The 21,413-nt window shown below is 35.8% G+C and overlaps 1 protein-coding gene across 1 annotated transcript; it reads right to left on the minus strand.

The window, feature by feature from the left end:
* Positions 1–516: 516 nt before the first annotated feature.
* Positions 517–4,923, minus strand: LOC105437514. Its single transcript, XM_011664183.2, has 3 exons — positions 4,696–4,923; positions 3,755–3,838; positions 517–2,324 (listed from the first exon to the last, which is right to left on the minus strand). The coding sequence occupies exons 1-3, from the start codon at positions 4,877–4,879 to the stop codon at positions 2,275–2,277; spliced, it is 318 nt and encodes a 105-aa protein (XP_011662485.1). The 5' UTR covers positions 4,880–4,923; the 3' UTR covers positions 517–2,274.
* Between the last annotated feature and the right edge of the window lie 16,490 nt (positions 4,924–21,413).

Here is a 21,413-nt window from a genome sequence, read left to right on the forward strand (position 1 = left end):
CTCTCTCTCTCCACCCCCATGTTTGTTATGTACCCTTTCCTTCGCTCACCATGTCTCTGTCTCTGTCTGTCTCTGTCTGCCACTGTCTGCCTTTATCTATTTGTGCCTCTCTGTCTCTCTCTGTCTCTCTTTCTCTCTCCATCCACCCATATTTGTTACGTACCCTTTCATGCTCTCACCTTGTCTCTATCCGTGTCTGTCTCTCTGCCTCTATCTCTGCATCTCTCTCTGCCTCTCTCTCTCTCTCTGCCCCTCTCTCTCTCTCTCTGCCTCTCTCTTCCTCTCCCTCTACCTTCACTCTCTCTCTCTCTCTCTCTCTCTCTCTCTCTCTCAATCCCTCGTAATTCAATTAAGTTACTTTCTTTCTCTCACAATCTCCCTTTTGCCTCCTTTCCTCCTTTCGTTTTTTTTTATTTTCCCTCTCCATCTCCTTACATCTGCCCATTGTCCCTTCTCCTCGACTTTTACCCTAATTGCTGAATCAAACACAACAATAACCAAAAAAATGAATAAGCATTCAATTCAACTGATGATTATTTATTATTTCAACACCAAACATCGAATGCAAAAACACGTTACAGTCTTTTCATAATTTTACAGGAACAATATTGATAATAATAACAACACATATGTACACCTAACCCATGTACGACGAGAAAACACAAGTATACCATCATACTGGTTCACAATGAATCCAATAACAAAAAACATTATAATCAATCTTTTACAGATTTCCAGAGGCGTCCGAAAAACCCTAACACTTTTTTTTTTCTCGGTAATCCTATTGAAAATCAATCGATAATTACAACCAATCTTAAATCAAAGAAATTAATTTAAATATACAACAAATAATCATTGAAACCTCAGCGAAAAGGCATGATCCGTGCTCAGTATTGTTTAGGTTTTTCCAAATTTATTCTTCAATTTCTTTGTTTTTTTCTCGATATTTCAATCCGGAATTCTTATGTAATATTCTAAAATATCAATGATTTGTGGAATGTTATGCAAATATTCATGATGATTACATTTAAATAAGGTTATAAATATTATCTTTACAAGAATAAATGAATATGTTTTATGAGACGTATTCTCCTCACAAGCTGGTGGTGGGACATTAACTCATGACTGCCATTCATTTAATCTATTTATCACACCTCTCTCAATAAATCATAATTCAGGTACAAATTGAATTACCTATTGTACACTTGTTGTGTCTAATTCTATACACCTTCTCCAGACTTGTATAGGCATCTGCCTGACAACTTCAAAGCGGAGATTGCCAAAACGGCATTATTTGGAAAACTGGCAGCTAGCTTTAGTCTACCAGTTCACATGTTTAAGGAATCTGGGGCCCAAATTCGCAAAGGAGGTTTGTAGACAAATCTATAGGTTAATGTGCGACGCGTTTTGACGCGTTTCAGACCAAGGTTTTTCTGAAGCTTGGTCTGAATCGCATCGAATCGCGTCATATGACGCACCTAAGCCTAGGTTTGTCGACAAAGCTCCTTTGTGAATTCGGGCTAAGGTGTCTGGACTGAGACTGTCACAAAGGTAAATAAATCTGGACGTGTCATAGAATTCTTTTCCAATTATACAAAACATGCTGGTTAAATTATTCAGCTTTAAACACTGATTATACACACATGTTAGTTATGTAGGTAACCACGATTACAAATATTTAGAATGGCGTATGAAATGCATACTTACATGAATGCAACTGATTGCTACCAAGGCTAAATGCTACACCTAAACTCGTAACATTATGACAATATGAAACTGTAAGCGGCAAATATACATACACAATACATTAAATGCAATATTGTTTATTTCGATGTACAGAAAAATAAGGACGAATAGCGAAGCGGCTATTCTGGCTGTAGGGCTATTCGACTGCAGTTCGTTTCCCATTGAACACATTTGCTGAAAATGGTTCCGAGATATTGGACTACCAGGAACACCATGCTAGTGAGATGTCAGGTAGGGGGCAGGGGAGGGGTAGGGTGGTTCGGATGTAATAATAATGGGATAAATTAATGTAGATAAATTCTTTAATGAATGCAACACACGAAAAAACAGGAGTGTCGAAAGCGTAAGAAGGGAGAAACACAAAGAAATCACATGAGAGAGAGAGAGAGAGAGAGAGAGAGAGTACAGATCGAATGAAAGAGTGTAACATAGGATAAGAATAGAGAAAGAAGGCGAAGGGGGTAACTGATAACAAGTTTATAAATATAACTGGGATATAATACACCGGCTCAATTGACGTAATGATGATCACCAGTTGCGTGTTATCCTGTTCCACGGGTTGTTCAGGTACGGTGGAGCTGAAAAAACAATAGTATTGGTAAAAATCGATTAACGAATCAGGTTTGGTGACTTCATGTTCGGCAGCTTCAGTGTCTGCAGTCCTCAGGTCAACATTAGGGACTTTTAGATTTGCACAACGACAACGTGGATTGCTACGATCGACTTCCTTTTAATGCACTGCATGGAAAGGACGTTACACGTATCAGTCGACGCAAATCTAAAAGTCCCTATTCATTGACATTTTCGAATGGTAGATATAATTGGGTACACCTATTGGATGGATACACAGATTTCTAATAATAATACTAATAATACATAACATTTATTAGGCGCTTGATACAGGTGTTTCTAAGCACACAAATACCTAGTATCCTTGATTCTGCTTTTCTTTCAGTTCTCGTGTAACATCGTGGGGTGACGCAGATGCACAGTGTCAACACACACTTCACACACAAACGCACACCACCACACACGCACATAAATATAAAAATGCCGTGTGCGTGTGGGCATGTGTCTGCGTCACAAAGGTCAAGGAAATTTATACGTGCTGTCTCCCTAAGTGAACATAGAATAGCCCTTCAAATTTATCGAACCACATCACCCGGTGTTACTAACGAAAACTCACCCTCTTAGGAAGGAAAACATATTCACTATCAAGAAAAAAGCCTGTCACGTAACCAGGAATAGATAGGGGCCCTATCTATAAGTGATTAGCTAATGGGTATATAGAACAGTGCATGGATTTTTGAATAATGAGTCTTTTCTGAGTCTGCCGTAAAACACGGGGACGAAAGCATTTCAGATTTATTTCATAACATTTCCCTCTTTTTTACGCTTCTAGGAGTAAGTGGAATGAACTTAAATAGGATGTGTAGAAGTACAATAATTGACTGATAAGCCTTGAAGTTTGGGGCCTATTAAATCATATCCGATGCAATATATAAAAGAAAATTCGCTTGGGTAGAAATCATTTTGCATATTATTCTAAAGTAGTGGTAAATACATCATATTTTCATCGTTCTTTCTTCATTGCAAATAAAGTGATTTTTTTAAACAAAATTCTCTTCTTCGTTGTAAATTTTTAATTTATTTGTTACTGTTATTACTAGTGAATTGTTATTATCGTTATTGTCATTAATGTTACGTTTATATTGGTTGTTTTTATTTATAGCAAAATTCTCTTCTTCGTTGTAATTTTTTAATTTATTTGTTACTCTTATTATTAGTGAATTGATATTATCGTTATTGTCATTAATAGTACTTTTATTTTGGTTGTTTTTATTGGTGTTACTATTGCAATGTTACCTTTTATACTAGAATCATTGCTAATCAGAAATCCATTGTGTTATTCGCCCTTTATTAAGTTAACATGTCAGAAGAAAATGCCTCTTTTTAAAGATCCTCCTCCGCCCCTTCCCAGCCCCACACTACGTTGTGACCTTCTTACCTTCACATTCGAAGTATTTTCGTGATGAGAGGCCGTAAATTGAAGAACATTTACACATTTTTCCAGTAACGTGATGCCGGCAATCTGGAGAGGGGGAGAGGGAGCAAGATAGAGAGAGAGAGAGAGAGAGAGGGGCAGAGACAGCGAAAGAGAGAGAGAGAGAGATATTAAGAGGGAGAAAACGAAAGAAAGAATGAAATGTAGAGAGGGAGAAGGAGAAAGGGAGAGAGTGAGTACGTGTGTGTGACATAGCAAAAGAGATACAATGAGATGGATTTTCGATTTGAAGAAATATAGAGTGGGGAAATAAAAAGAGTGAAAGATATATAAATGGTTATTGAAATAGAGCGTTTATTTTTTTGTTAAAGGCCGAGTAGAGGTACTTTTTCAAATCAACTTATGTAATGGAAAATACTCAAAAGTAGTCATGGTCTAATTAAGCTAATGTATTAATGTAACAAAGGGCTAACTTACTATGGAAACAAATCAAAATGTTACAAGTGTGTTGAGGGCTTACGCCCTTTTGCCTAAAGCTCCTGGGTGATTATCTGGCGAGGTTTCTCCTCTATGATTTTGGGTAAAATTTGCCCAATAAATTCCGAAGGTTTAATTCCTATTCAATTCCGAGGTTCTTCCTTTCCCCCTCCCTTACTACCACTAAACATAAATAAAACATCACAACAATTATAATAACAATAAATATATTAATAATTCAATTAAATTAAAGAAGAAAATAACAAAACAATCTTCTACGCCACAGTCCTTACAGTCCTATAACAATCTTCTGGCGATTTTCGCATTCTCATTTCGGCTAACAAATTAATATAACATTTTCAAAAGTTGATATTTATGCTATGTCACATATGTGTTTCTGTTGACCTTCTTAAAAGTAATGGTTCTGTTATCACACCATTTTACGTTTACCCCACACTTGTGCTTACAGTTCCATGATGATCTTTTGTTGATGTTCCCACTGTCCTTTTCAGTCATGGCCTCCGCATAGGCATCGTCCAGGAGCTCATCCAGGGCAGCGATCTCCCACAGTTCCAGAGGGGCTGCCATGGTAACCGCCGTCATCAATGCAACGGCCAACACGCCGCATAATGCCATCTGTTTATAATCCATCTTAGTTGAAAGTTTCTATTGTTTAATCTGAAATAGAAATTGGATATAATATATACCCTTAATGGGATATGCAATATTTGCAATGTTTTGACAATGAATAAGATATGTTATACATCTATTATATATAAGATGTAACTATTGATTAAATGATATAACTATGCATTCCGGCTTGCCATATGTTTTCTTTGTAAAAATGAATCAATATGTTATGTTGAAAGGAAGAAAATTTTAATTTCAATCTGTTAAATTTGTTTATTTTATTGTTGAGAGCCTGTTGCATGCATCAATGATTCTATTGTTTTATAGTCCATACGTGTTTCGGTTTCTTAGTCCATTTCAACTTTCATCCGGATTTGTATTAACATGCTTGATGAGTGTTATCCTATTAACGAAACAAAAATAAAACAATTAGTAGGAGGAGAGAAACCCGCTTTGAAAATCAAGTTGGAGGCTGCCTAACTACTTTCATGTTTAGACGCACTTTCTGTTTTTAGCATTCGTAATTTAATATGTACATAACTTACATTCACAGCGGAAATATTGCGATTTCTACCTGGTAACCTGGGATGTTTTTGTTGTATTTCAAAAATTGCTCGATACCATACGCAAAAACATCTATTACAATCCAGGGGTTTGCCATCATCTTCCTTCTTGAGAAATATACGGCAATGAATAAATCAAAACCAGAGTAATATGCAGGGCTTAAGAAATATATATTTTACCTTGAAAAGGCTCTCCCCAACAAGCACTTATTCATATATTTTATGGAAAATGAGTCCTTAAGCCTAATGCGTCTAGAAAAATAAATCACTTTAAATCGCTTATTTGCAATTTTTTCTTTTTAAGAGAATTTTTTTTATTCGTATGCCACTGAAAATACTTCAAACTGCGTTGTTATGTATTACTTTCCACATGTTGTTATCCATCATCATCATCATTATAATCAATTTTGTTTTAGTTTTTAATATTAAAATTGTTATCATTACTACAATTTTTACTATTGTAATTGTTAATATTATTATAAACGTTACTATCATCACCATTCATATTAGTATCGTTATGCATTGAGTAATGTTTCATTCGTACTAGTGCTAGCATCCTGGTGAGTTAAAGAGCGCTTAAGTCATGTTTATTTAAAAAAACATATATATATATAGTTTGTCAATCACAGATTAATAACTCCTCACCTCCACGGCAATGGTTTCATTTCGTTTATCAATTGCTGATCATCTAGTAATATGAAAGCTATGATTCTGTTTAAAAATACAAATCGTTCATTTTCAAACACAAGCAGGAGGAAGATTTAGAATCCCATCATAGACTAGCGATTTAAGGAATTTCTTAATTTTCTTTAATATTTTTCATGAATAATCAGTCAAATCATTATCATTGTTATTATTATCACAATTGTGGTGATTATTATATAATTATAATTATATAATTACCCTTATTATTATTATTATTATTATAAGCATTATCATTATTATAAGCGTTATCATTAATATGATTACAATTGTTGTTGCTATTGTTATAATCATTATTATCATAATATTGGTTACAGTTAAACGCGGAAGCGTCAAAGTACTTTTGGAATGTGCGTCAATATAAAATGTTGAGATGTAGACATATTTTGAAATCAGTTCGGGTTTTAAGAAGTTTTACTTAGAATCGATGCGACACAGCACTTGACACGACGTGTCCCTTATTGTACAAACCAAAAATACTCAAGGAAACGAAGGAAAGGAATGAATAAAAGTAAGTGAAGCATACTCCATAGAAATAAACTGCCTCTATTTTCGTTTATCTCAGGACTCTTGAATTTTAATCAATCCCGCATACAATCTTAAGCCTGAAATTTAGGTGGGAAGCGGGGGACGGGGACAAAAAAAGACAAAAACTGTACATACTGTAGGGAGATAAACAGACAAGCATACTAAAGAGAGGGAGAGTGAACACAAAAAGGAGGGGAGACTGAGAGAGCTATCCAGGCAGAGAAATAGAGAACATGTAGGGGAATTTGTGAGAGAGGAATAGAGAGAAAAACAGAGACACAGGGAGAGACACAAGGAGTGGAAGGTGGGAGAGAGACAGACATATAGATAGGGACACAGAGAGAAAGAGAGACATGAAAGCAGAAAGACAGAAATACAGGAACAGGGAAAAAGGAAGAAGGATAAAAGAGGCATGGAGAAAAACATAAATATTATAATTAGATACCTAATCGGGAAAGATTCTATATACATGTTTCAGTATATACAGAGAGTAATGTTTTAAGACGTAAATGAATATAACATGAAGCTGACGTGCATCCATACTGTTCATTAATCAGCAAATGAGATTTTCAAAAGTTGAAGGGATAGTTGAGTTATGTTTTCAGACCGCAAATGCCTTTAAAGTGCTGGTTATTGCTCTTATTCTTATCTATGGCATTTATAGTGCCCTTTTAGAACCTAAAATTGCTATGGAGGTAATTTTAGACCCCAAGATGTGTGAAATTTAGCCAATACGATCATTCCAATTCAGGTCCATGCATTTTCAAAAAAAACACACGGTGACCGTTAATTAAATATTTAATTTAAAATAACAATACATGAGCCGGGTAATAGTGGGTAATAATAAGCAACACGAAAATGCCAACAAAAAAGCCAACATCGGCATTGGCTGAAATACGACGTAAATAGCGTTATTTCGTTTTTCGGTTCTTTTCGGTTTTTTCAAATTTTTCAAAATATCTAATATTTGTGGTGGTACACAAGTATTAGAAATCGTTATATTTCAGCCGTCTCTGAACCGATTGTGATCAAACAAAGATGATTTTGTCATTTAAATATTATGTTCTTTCAAATTTGACACTCAGTTTTTCATTATCTCACCAAAAAAAAATGTTGTGTAGCGCCCTCTGCAACAGAACTCAACTATCCCTTTGAGCTATCAATCGTCAAACCCCCTCATTAATAAGGTATTTTTTTGATCGCGGATTGGAGTCGTTTCATATCCAACACAAAAACAGAAACATGACTTTTCGTGATCACTACAAAGGGGATTTCCCATTCTGTTTCGCAGTTCGAAAAATGTAGACAATTTTTTGAATAAAATTACGTCGTACCTTTACTTTCTAAACCAAAACATTGATCACTTGTAGTCCTGGAGATTTTCCTTCGTTGCATTAGGCAGCTGCAAGAAACTTTTTTTTTAAACTCTAATCCCCCCTCCCGAATAACAAGATATCAAAAGATCAAAACCAAATACGAAGGTAAGTATGTGGGTGTATGTATGCATTATATATCTACATGTACCCACAAACATACGCGCACGTGCACTCACACATACACACTCACGTACATACACACATTTACATTCATCTGTACTAATGCAATATATATAATACATAATCAACATTTCCGAATCGATTCCCGATAGTTTCTATCACCGTAAAGCATGACCAGGGCCTCTCCTTATAACAAAACAAAAAAAATCATAATTATTTGCGACTAATACAACTCGCAACTCTGCACAACCTTCCGATTAATTAGAGGACTTGCGATTGATTTGGATCAATCGCAACCTTTTCAAATGACGGGATCTAGAACTGCATTTCCTCTGTAAGAACTAAATCTAGTTCATTTCGCTTTCCGGGGCACGTGTATACGGTGTACTGCCCCCGTTGGTCCCCTTAAATTGATTCTGAAGTGTATGAATGACCCAACTAAAATAATGTCTCGCGTTGAGAGTATAATGGAGAGGAATTGTTGTTTTAAGGATACCGTACACGTGCTTGAGATCATACTACATCACGTCATTCCACATTAAGTGTTTTTTCTCCTTCTTTATATCTTAGTTTTACGCCACATCGAAATAGAAATATGGCCACGCTCTAGATCCTGAAGGGAATTATTTGACACGTTTGCATGCACTTGAATTATAGCAGTGAAAATAACAAGTTAAAAGTATGAAAGCATGTCCAATCTTTAAAACATTTTGAAGAAATGGGATCAAGAATTCATCTAATGTGTATTTAAGTGCACTTTAAAAATGGGGGTATTTAGGGGATCTACCTGTTTAGCATTGTATAATTTAGCATTGAAGGAAGTATGGAAAAGGTGTTTTAAAAAGAATTTAGCCCTGGGGCCAGTCTCGATAACAGGTTTGTTTTTCTTCCTCTTCAGAGGTAATTTATTTAATGATGTTACGATTCAAAAACATTTACAACATTAACAGGAATTGGGAAATGATTATAAACATATTCAAAAGCAATAATAACATTAAACGTATTTGAATACGTAATTCATAATCATTCACTTTATATTGACAAAAATTGAAACATATTTTAATCAATTAAATTCCTAGGGTAAAGCGTTGAACAGCATTTGTAAATGTAATTTATTTGAATGGAGTTCGTTTTTTTAAATGTGCCATACCACAAATCTATTGTACTTTTTCTCTTGAAAGTAATTTAACGTGTTCATTTTATATATTGTGCGTATGCAATGACTATGTTTATATATTTTGTATTTGAGCAAGGTGTATTTGTACAAAAATGGGTAATACAAGTGGCGTGGTGGTGATTATAATGGATACATGCAGCTAATGGTCAATTAAGGAAGAAGAGCGAAACAGACAGATGGGAACATGGAAAGGCACTCATGTATTAAAATATATGGAACTGTTTTTTCCAACGTGTTTCGATGCATCGCCGTCATTGCTTTGCGATCACAGCAAAGCTCTTACTTCGTAGGAAAAATATTAGACGTGCTTTACATATTAAAGTACTCATCAGTATTCAAAGGGACTTTATAATCTGTTGTAGAAGAAAATGTAGCAAGATGTTTAAAATAGCAAGAATAATCCCGAAAGATACTTCTCCGAAATTGAAATTCTTAAAAATTACTTGTGCCATGTTTCTTGTCTGTTACAATCAAAGGCAAGTCAAAAACTGATAGTACAATTTAAAAACTACATAACACCCTATGAATTTATAAATAAGGTTTTGTTTGCCGGATAACTACTTTGTTTTTCTTTTTAGTTGTTGCTGTTTAAGCAAAAAGAATATTCTTTTAACAATTAGAGTATAGGGACAAGGATGATAGATTTCAATAAACTTGGAGGTATATGGATTTGTGTAAAGTTTGTTCGTGTAATTCTACATTATTTTTTGCTCTATCTCATTTGATTGACATTCTTTAAAGCTTTAATATCTGCCGTAGTTTATAGGAGAGATTAGACTGCCCTGCAAGGTCACTGGACAGGTGGTTATCTCATCAACTTAGCTCTCAGTTAACATAAGAAAAAGAGGATCATGGGGGAGCAATGGTCACCGATTAGGCATTGTTTGTTATATAGAGGGCGTAAGTAGCTGCAAGTAGTGCAGTGGGCCTTTAATGATTTTTATTTTCTTCTTTCTAGAGGAATAATGTTAACAGATTTACTATTTTCACTTTGTAAACCAGCGTTTTTAACAGTCAAACAAAAACCACAAGAACCACAAGAGTCTCCGAATTATGAATACAAAAATCAATATTCACATATGATCATATGTATAGTTTTAAAAAAATGAAACGTTCATGCATATCAGGTTGGAGGAAATTTACAGAGAGTCTAAACATCTTGCGGAAGTTTTTAATTTAGCATTGCTCTTTGATCCTATATCGTCAAAAATTGAAACAAAAGTTAAAAATAAACACGATTCAAGGGCGGTAAGGAGAGCAGGTGAATGCGCTTCCGTTCTAAACAAACAGATGGAAATTGGCGGAAATTAATCGTCTGAAAGATATTGAAACTGAAATAATATTGAAGAAATCAATACAGTTCAAACATTGAACAATTACGCATTTTCAAAGGAGGTAGGAAGAGGAAGAGGAAGAGGTGAGTATTACTCATTCACTATTCAGGGAATTAAGTAGCAAATGTATAAATTTATCGAGTCCTCGACCGCTCCTGCATAGTGTTGGGGCTTAGACACACATGCACTGGTCGACTGTGTTTTCATTATGCATAGGAAAGCCATAATTCCGAACAGTTCGTGTGATGATTTTATTTTTTATTTTTTTATTTATCTTTCTTTCAATCTTCCTTTCTTTTTTTTCTCTCTTGAGTAATCCTCACGAATACAAGCAATGTATTTTTAGTAGATTTCTCAGTTTCCTTTAGAATTCGTATCAAGTTAAACAATAAAAATATGCTTATATCTTGCAGCGTAATTTTTTGAATAACATATCTACATTCGATATTGTAAAACAATAAAGGAATAACTAATCAATTTACTGCAGTAGGCATGTTAAACAAGCAGACAACGAATATACATTTTTTTGTAAAGGTCAGCCATTGCATAAGATACTCAAAAATAGTGCATTGTGAAAACAATTAGCAGAAAGGATTTGTCTAGAGAAGGCAATATCAATATCTAGGTCTTCCAAATAGAAAAAATGAAAATTCCCTCGATGATCCTTCCCTTCGCACGAGCCGATACCGTGTCTTGAGAATGCGTGTCGATATTCATGATAAGGAATAAAGAGGGCGGGTGAATATTGCAATTGGCAGGTAAAACCATGGGACCTGGATTTCATCATTCAATTTTACGTTCCACGTTTTAATTTTTTCTCATTTTTCACCAAATATTACATGGAACTACAATACTCACGAGATAGTGATAAACCTATATTTAATACGATTATAGTTGAAAAGCACCATTGCTGATGATTGCCTGTTTTTTGCATTTCCACTAACTCAATATCTACTAAGGATAACGCAAGATATTAGTATGTAAACTTGTTACTGGTGTGTCTTTAAGATGAGAAGTATTGTAGACACTTTCAACGATGTCCATAACATGAGGGGAGTTCTCGGGTGTGCCCTTCGCAGCAAAGTGCCCCTGATTAATTAATTAAGTCATTAATTGTTAAAGGTACTGTGTCCCATTTGCAGCCCCAAAAATGAAAAAGTTAAGTTCCAACAGTATTTGAAAGACAATACTAATTTAGAACGTCCCTTATTAACGGAAGGGCTCGAAAATGGCTTTTATTGAGAAAATAACGACCCATAATTTTCGAATCGACTGAAGTGATTGCAATCACCTGAGTAATAGTCTGATTTTCAGACCATATGACCGATTGTTCTTACGTTTTGTGCTGCACAAAAATTCAATCCGTTTAAGCTGGCCATTACAAGTAGTGGGTTAATAAAGTAGACAAATGCTCATGTACAGTGTACCTGTTACAGCTCAGTTTATGTAAATTATTACCAAAGAAAAAAAGATGTCAGGCAGTCACTAAATAGAGTCTGACAGTGGAGTCTAGAAGGTAAATGGGTTTCCTTGCATAATTTGAATAGGACACTGTTAATGTTTTCATTTCACAAGAAGGACGTACATGATATATATTCATCATCCCTGCAAAGTTCTAAATAATTTGATGTTGGCTGCAAAAAGGGCAGTGATTATCTTTAAGGAAGTATGTGTATGTTTCTAAACATTTTAACAACGCATCGTCGTGACTTATGGGCCTCGAGCTAAATGCTCAAGCAGTAGTGATATAACACTTTTCGGAGGATCGCGGAAAAGCTCTATTAGTAATAACAACTCTTCATTTCCGCTAACTCCATATCTACTAAATGTTATGCGAGATTGTGGAATATGTATAATGTTCAAGCAGTAGTCATCTAACACTATTCAGAGGATCGTGAAAAAGCACTAGTGGTAATTAGTAATACTAACTCTTTATTTACACTAACTCTACATCTACCGAAGATTATACGAGATTGTCGAATATGGGCCTCTCAAATTTGCTCTCAGCTAATCAGATTCCGTGATTTCAGTAGCTTATAACAGTAGCTTGTAACTTGTTATTGATAACCAAGCATCTCATGGACTCATGATGTATTGCCTTCTAATCAATTTGGTATTTTACCGGTATTTTTTATTTTTTATACAACCAAAACAAAAGTATGAATGAAGACAATAACAAAGGCTGATATCGAAGCAATTTTTTGTCTGGTGTACAGATAAAGACAATTCCCAGGCCTTTTTTACTGAAACCAACACTGATTGAAAACCAGCGTCGCCACCTCCTCTTTCTTATCTGTTAATACAGGCAAATGTGATATTTTAGGTGCTTTTCTATTAATTACAAGACTTGTTTACCCATGTTAAAGTTGTTTTAAGAAATGATTCGATATCAGCCTTTGTTATTATCTTTATTCATATTTTTGTTTTTGTTGTATAAAAAAATTAAAAATATTTGTAAAACACCAAATTGATTGGATGACAATTATACGTCATGAGTCCACGAAAAGCTCGGTTATGATCTTGGCCCTGATTCATAAAACTTGATATCGATAACAAGTTACAAGCTACTGTTAAAAGCCACTGAAATCATGAAATCTGATTGGCTAAGAGCAAATTTGTCATAGAAATTCAGCTTTTGTTATAGATACCAAGTTTTATGAAACGGTTCCTGAATTTCATCATTCACCAAGGTAATAGGGACCAGCTCAATAAATATTTGATGACAAGCTAATACTTAGAACAAACAAACTGAAAATATATGCTGCTTTAACGAAAGGACATGAACGGAAACTGGTTATACCTACATAATCTGATGTTTCATGAGTTAATATCAATAGTAAAAAATAAACGATATTTACACTTTTATCATCGGTTAATATTTATGTTTTACATGGAAATTTTGCATTAATTCTCGCAAAATGACGTAAATGAGCTCTGGTCTAGGCATAGTCTCGGTAGTAGTTCGACAATGGTGATAAAATATGAAAACGGATATCAAGCTGCAGCCGTATGGACATATATATATATATATATATATAATTATAAGCTGGTAATGGATATGATAAGCTGGTAAGCTAACAGTCCTAATACCAAGAAAAATGAGAAAGCCTATAAAAAAAGGGCAAGCTCTTCAAAATACCAAGTAGAGTCTCCGTCGTGCAACCACCGTCATTTGATTTATTTTTGCATTTATCAGACATGAGTATAAATGAATTTCACGATATATCTCTTCTCCCATAAACTTTTCGATGTTGTTTCATAAAATACGTCATTTCATTTCCCCTGATATCTCTTTTTTTGTTTAGATCAGTATACTCGAATTTCAGATTATTTTTATCTTCCTATTTAGTTTTACCTGTTGTTCCAGAAAAACGTGCAATTTCTTCGAAAACGGTAGGCTACCTATCGTATACCGAAACCAAAAAAAAGATAGATAAAAAGGGCAAGTTCGTAAAAATACAAAGTAAATCAATGCCCTCTTTGAACTCCGTCTCCGTTTTGCGAATAATGTAATTTACCCAGATATATGCATTTGTTCAACCAGTATACTCGAATTTCAAGTTTTATTTCACTGCCCATACAGTATTCCCTGTTGTTCCAGAAAATACGCCAATATATGAAAATGTATATTGTCCCGCATTAGAGGGAGGATATCTATTGATCGTCGTTCCATGCATTAAGAGAACACAAGCATGAGTCGGGGGTTGGGGAGGTGGAGAATAGGGAGGGGAGGCAGCGTTTCTACTCTTGGTCGATGCATTGCGAATTAACAAGGTCACATATTAGCGGAGGGTTTAGGAGATGATATTGTCATCTTCTAAACTACCCCTTTTCCCTTTTTTTTCTCGCTTTTTTCGCCTTTTGTCGCCATTCAATGTGTGCGTGTGGAGGGTACGTGCCCCCCCCCCACCCCCATCATGTAGCTACGCCATTTTACATACACAGACCGAAAGGGTGACCGAGGCTTTGTTTGGGATTCGAACCCGTCACTCAATATCAATTCAGAACGATATTTGTCAGGTGACCTCTTAAATCTAAGAGGGTGTTAGCAGGATTGTAACCGAAACGGCACAAGGCTTTCTCGGGATAAGCTCCCGGTGTAAAAAGCGAGGGATGCAGTGATCGTGTTTGACGTGTTAGAAACCAAAAACAGGCAACATGTTTACGCGATCTACTGTGATGTAGGTCGGCAGACGATAAGCTGCAATTTATCATTTGGAGGGAAAGCACAACGTAAGGTTTTATAAAAATTAATTCCATTTTATCAAGGAGATGTTTATACACATAGGAGCACGAGACACATAGGGGCGGGGTAGGGGGCAGAAGGGAGCTCAAGCTCCTATAAGAGATTCAAACAGAAGAATATTTGGGCGATCGTCACCTTATTTTTTTTTTTTTTTTTTTTTTTTTTACTGTTTCCTTACATTTTAACAAAGCGGTAGTCTCTTTCATTTTGTAGTGTTCATTTGATAATAAAGTGTCGCCATGGTATCTGGGCAGTGAGCGCTTTGAAACCCACGTTGCCAACTTCAGGCATTACCATGATGCTGCTGCTGCGCATCACTAATGAATGACGTTACTGTTTTATATTTCATATTGAACGTCAATTAAGTATTAATTCAAATCGAAGTTACACAAATCCTCATCTCAAGAATGAATCCCCTCTAAGTCTTGGGAGCTCAACATTTTCCAAATATTTTATGGCAAAATTTGACTTAAATTGTACAATCGTATTTGAAAGAGGTTGTCATTTAACACACACTTCTTCAATGATTTATAAAAAAAATATGTTTGAAGACGAATATTGATGAAGGAATGTCCAATTTAGGTTTTGTGTTGTATGCAGAAAATCTAAATTTTGTATAGTTTCTTCCCTATTCGTCTTCAAACACAAAAGTTTTTGAAAATCCTTGCAAAAGTGTGTCTTAAATGACATTCTCTTTCACATAATTACACAATTTAAGTGAAATAATACTATCAAATTGTCGGGCCTCCCAGCAATTTAGAGAGGCTTTAATGTATATATGTGTGGCTGTAACAAGATGACAATGACGTCAATGGCGTCATTGAGTTATGAGTCAAATAAAAGGGTGATGTCACAGCATTTATTTATAAATAGAATGCTTTATAAAATGGATTAAACGTTATAATGTCTGTATTCCTATCACTATTGTCTTCATAATGTTGCACCAGCCACTATCTGAATGCCCTGCGTATGCATATGCATACAGACTTTGACCTACCAAATCGTATACAGTCTGATAACGAATTACACGAGTATGGTCTAGTCTTGACTCGTGTTACTCGATATATCAGTGTTTACCTAACGGAGTTGTGTCACCTTCTCCAAAGCCTCAGCTCCGCTTCATGAGTGTCTATTGGTTTTAAAATGTTTGTAATCAAAATATAAATTATCATCGGGGATGTATCCATCTACGGGCTGTTAATAGTCTCATCAATCTTCAAGTTTGTCGATTCTTATTTAAGATCAAGTAAGATTCATACTTAGTTTTTCGTTAGGGTTTGTTAAATAACAGAAAGAGGGGATTCTATGTTGTATGATATTTACTATTTTGTTTATTCACAAGTAAAATGCTATCAGGTCACTTTAAAGAAAAACTTAAGTTCAGATTGTATCTCAACATGCAAAACAAGGTTAAAATGCATTATATTTACAATTTGTATTATCTTTTTGCCAAGGTTCCTTCAGTTTTCTATTCGTTCAGTTTCGGAAACATAAAAAGCCAAAATAACAAAATAATTGGGCTGGCTAAGGTTTAAGTTTATTTTTTGGATGACGGTAATTAAAGTTTGGTTTCTACTTTTAGCCTTTTTCAAAACGAAATGGAAATACATTTCAATATTGACAAGATTACCAAATCATATCTACAATTACAATTAATGACGATGTAAAAATAAGGTAAAAACTGTTAAAATGACATATTGTAATTTTTTATACGAACGAGATGAGCATACGAATCAAACGGAGAAGGGGAAATGAAATGATGCAATGTTATTGCTAACTTTCCATCTGGAAAAGAGAAATTGAGGTAAAACCATTTTGTCCCTGTCATAAAAATATAATGATATGTTACACCAGGATTAAAATGTGAAATGAATGATGATTTTTGACGCACTCAAGTTCTATTCTAGTCATTTATCAACATCAATAATGGCTTATACGTCTATTTGAGAGAGATAGTTACGTCACCCGGAGTTCTTTTGATTGGTAAGGCGTTTCATGAAGCTCCAAAATGAGTCCCCTCCCATTGAGATGTACATGGGAGGGAACTGTTTGGAGCAAGATGATCTAACCTTTGACCTATGACCCATCTCCGTACGGGTAGATGCGCGTGTCAAAACTATCTCTCGCAGTACGCTATGGTTTCAATCACAATTCAAGCACAAAGCTAAACATCTTAGATTCTAGCAGATATCGTGTAATGTTGCTAAGAGAATTTTAGTATTCTTTTACTGGGTAAGGCTTTCTGCTGTCCCATGAGGTAAGATAATGACCCGATTAATCAAAAACTCTCTCCCGTACGCAAGTCTTGAGCGTTGAAATATTCATGGTCATTGGTGTTACGTGGGACTATACACTGGGGAGGGGGGGGGGGGTGTATCGTAGGGGCGTATGGCAATGACAATGACATGAATCCGTATGCGATTGAAATAGGCGAATGCATTAGGGCAATTAAATTGCACTTGGATTGATGTCTTGAGAGTATGCGATCATATTTTTGATTAGTTGATTGATTGATTCTGTTTATTGTTATAAAAACACTGAACTCACTCAAAAACACTCAAATAATATCTCCCCATTTCTCCGTTTGGTAGGATAATCACGTGATTCCTCCCCCTCCCCCCCCCCCCCTTTATATACGACTGTCTATCTCTGGCTCTTAAAGACTTTGGTGGTAAGCGCTTTATAAGCACCGTTTTTTATTATTATTTATTATAAAGGTCGTTATATGCGGATGAGGTAAATGGCCGTCACATTGCCTGTCTCAAGGATCCATTTCGAAAAATGATTGAAATGTTTAATTATGTATTCCTGGACTCATGGGGAAACACCTCATGTTTATTGCGGGGTGTCGGGTATGCGAATGGAATTTCATGCATTTGAATCGGTGGCTTGACTTGCAAGATTACAGGTAGAACAGAGGCTCAAGATTGATTTCAAGACTTCACAGGAAAAAAATTGTGAACATGAATAAAACCAAAAAAGTGCTTCATTCATGAAAGTTGCCCATTAATTCCCCGTCTCTTTTACTTTCTTCCCCTCTTCCAATGTCTAGTCTCTCCTTCTCTCCGTCTATGTCTCCCCCTTTCTCATTTTTATTCACTCCCTCTTGAACCTGTACCTCTTCCTTTTTCTCTCCACGCTCTCCGACCGGTTTTGTTTATTTCATTCTATTAAAATCAAGTGATAGGAGTCGAATGTAAGTCTATTGACTAACTGCTTCCCGATGTTTGAATCCACTATCTCATTCTCAATAATTGTTTGTCTTTTTTCTTCGTTTCTCATTTGTCATGCGATTCTTCTATTTGTATTTATCAGCCTCTTATTTCTCTGTTACTACACTATAAAGCGATAGAACCATTCCAAGTTATAGCATAATTTCGAAATGATAATATTCTTAACTGACTTTAACCCATTGCCTACTGGAACCTGGGGGTCCCTGTGTTAAGCCTATGGGAATTAGATAATTCAGTAGTTAACGGGTTAACATTGCCAATACCATTGTTGGATGTTTTTACTCATATCATTTAATACTAAGATTTTTCTTTTACTTTATTTAACGAACACCGTAGCCAATTTAAGCGAGAAAGAAATATCATGATAATAAATAGAAGACATTTAGATCTTTCAACGTGATAACTAGATAAATATTGCCTCAACATTGTCATATTATATTTGATGTGACGTTTCCCGCGAACAAAACCTAAAACGCGTGGGACCGGCGGTAGGCGCGAATTTGAAGTAACTTTTACGAGGGAATATTAGTGAGACTCCCCGGGTCATCCGGGCCTCTGGCAACACTTACCGGTCGACTCTCGGGTCAAATATCGGACAGTCATTCGAGAAATGTCTTATATTCTTAGATTTCCAGTGCAATATTGTACTGGAAATCCCTTTTCCCGCGCGTTAAAGAGAAGGTTGAGTTCTGGGAAGAGGTTTAAAATAGTTCGTGAGCGTTATCATTCTTATTATGCAAGTGTGGAAGAACATCAGATAAGACATGTTCTCTGAAAAGCATGGCTCTTCAAATGCCTTCATATTCTTAATATGTCATGTAACATCGTAAAACTCTGGGGTAGGATTTTTACGCCATGTGTTCGCGTAGTCCCATATACATTCTGTGTACAGTATTTGTAACTTTACCAAGACTTGGCCAAATTTCTTATCATTTTGATGATTCCAGAACCTTGCAATACACACCAATTCTTATATGCTAGATGATCAACCTTTTCTGGTCGATTCCACATCGTTTCTTTCGCAATGCAATCGCATGACCAGAACTCAACTTCATCTTTAAGTTGTGTTAGATATAAGGTGCACAACTCGACAAATATGAAGCCTGTTGGTCTGAAGTGTGCTCGCTGAGAGCCAAATCTCTCTGTGACGAATCAATCCTGTCGTACGATTGATAATTGGAAGCGAGTTATTTGATATCCTTTTAACATCCGTAATGGAAATGTTTAGCCCTGAGTAGCTAGCTCCCCAATCGAGGGATCTCATAAGAGGGGCTAATTTCGGCTAGGGTAGCTGAGGGCTTTCTCGGAATGGTATAAATGTGAAGGACAAGATTTTAAAGAGTGAGATGGAAGAGGGGGGGGGTGAAGCTGAGGACCGTAACGGCCACGAAGATGTAGATGGTTAGCATTCAAGATATAAAGTCATCATTTAAAGGTTGTGGTATTTTTTAAGAGTCGTCAAAGTCAAATGACACAAATTCCAGGTCCAAGTTCAGGACAGAGAAGCTGAAGGAAGAAGAGAGAACATTGAAAGAGAGAGAGAGAGAAACAGAGGCAGAGACAGAGAGAAAGAGATAATGGTATAAATGTGAAGGACAAGATTTTAAAGAGTGAGATGGAAGAGCGGGGGGGGGGGTAAGGTTGAGGACCGTAACGGTCACGAAGGTGTAGATGGTTGGCATTAAAGGTATGGAGTCATAATCGGAAGGTTATGGGGTTTGTTAAGAGTCGTCAAAGTCACGTGACATAAAGAACAAGGTTGAAGTTCATGACAGAGGGGCCGGGAGAGGGAAATGGGGAAAGAGAGAGAGAGAGAGAGAGAGAGAGAGAGAGAGAAAAGAGAGCAGAAAAATTCATGAAGACATAAATATATAAGAGAAACCAAGCGGGAACGGAGAGGAGAAAGAGGGGAGGAGAGACGATGACAAAGGTGTGAAGATAGGTGAGAGGTAGAGAAAGAGAGAGACAGGGAATGGAAGGATAATGGGGAGAAACAGACTCAAATAAGAAGCACTGCATGCTTTTAGAGATAGGTAGCGAAAGGGAGAGGATTATGATGCATCCCCTTATTATATGCGTTATCTATGAACTTCCTCACCTTCTGCCATTTGCATCCAACTCAACATGTGCTTTTTAAACATTAAAATTTAATCCAGAACCAATTCCTAACGGAATCAAAATTGGATAAGATGTTTTTAGCCTATAGATTCCTGCAATCTTACAAGAGATGAAGTGTTCAAATCCAATTTCCTGGTAATTGCTGTGAACTTCCAATTTGATCTTCAAGCAAATCGGTTTAAATCCCCCCACCCCCTCCCCAGAAAAAAATATAAAAAATACAGAAGTAGAATAAGAGACAGGTGCGGCAAGATACTGAACAAATATTTGTCTAGGTAATGTTGCCATTGGATAGACAGCCATTAAACTTGTCTGCATCACGGAACTCATTACGAAATGTTAAGGCCACGCCGAGGTGTGTTTTTACGCGCCCTTTTAATTGGCCCGAATATAGACAGAAAGAGAGAAAAATAGAGAAGGGAAAAGATGGAACTTTTTAATGACACCCTCCAAGTATACACACCAGTTCGATAACTTTGCTTTACAACTGACAAACATTAACTAATTATTCCCAACTCCAAGCTCCTATCTCCGGGTATTAAACAGTTTTACAATATTCGGCTCATTGTAATTCATTCTACATCCTATCAATTCAGGTTAAAATTTGTGTTTTTGTTATATTTATTTTATCACAACTGAACCGAGTCATTTTAATGCTGCTGCTCATTTACTTGTTGTGTGGATTGTAAATTTCAACTGAATCTATTTCTGTGTTGAACTATAAATGAGTTTTAGTATAAATGCTGATTACGGTCTCCGTATTTTCAAGATTAAAACAAAATGCAAAAAGGATGAGTATTGTGTCAACTTGTCAAATTAATTACTATTTACGCTTTGGAATTGACAACCTATATAGTATTAAAGGTACTATGTCCCATGTGCAGGCCAAAAAAATGAAAAAGTTAAATTCCAACTGCATTTGAAAGATAATACTAATTTAGAACTTCCCTGAAAAAGGTGGGGCTTGGAAATGTCTTCAAGTGGGAAAATAACGACTATTAGTTGTCAAATCGACTTTAGGGCTACAGAGCCCAAAAGTAATAGTCTTGAAGACAATTGTACCGAATGGTCATACGTTTTATGCTGCGCAAAGATTCAATCAGTTTAATCTTGGCCATCACAAGAAGTGGGTTATTGATGTATTCAAATGCTCATGTA

Source organism: Strongylocentrotus purpuratus, unplaced genomic scaffold (assembly GCF_000002235.5).
Source record: "Strongylocentrotus purpuratus isolate Spur 01 unplaced genomic scaffold, Spur_5.0 spur5_scaffold_1, whole genome shotgun sequence".
Classification (NCBI taxonomy): Eukaryota; Metazoa; Echinodermata; class Echinoidea; order Camarodonta; family Strongylocentrotidae; genus Strongylocentrotus; species Strongylocentrotus purpuratus.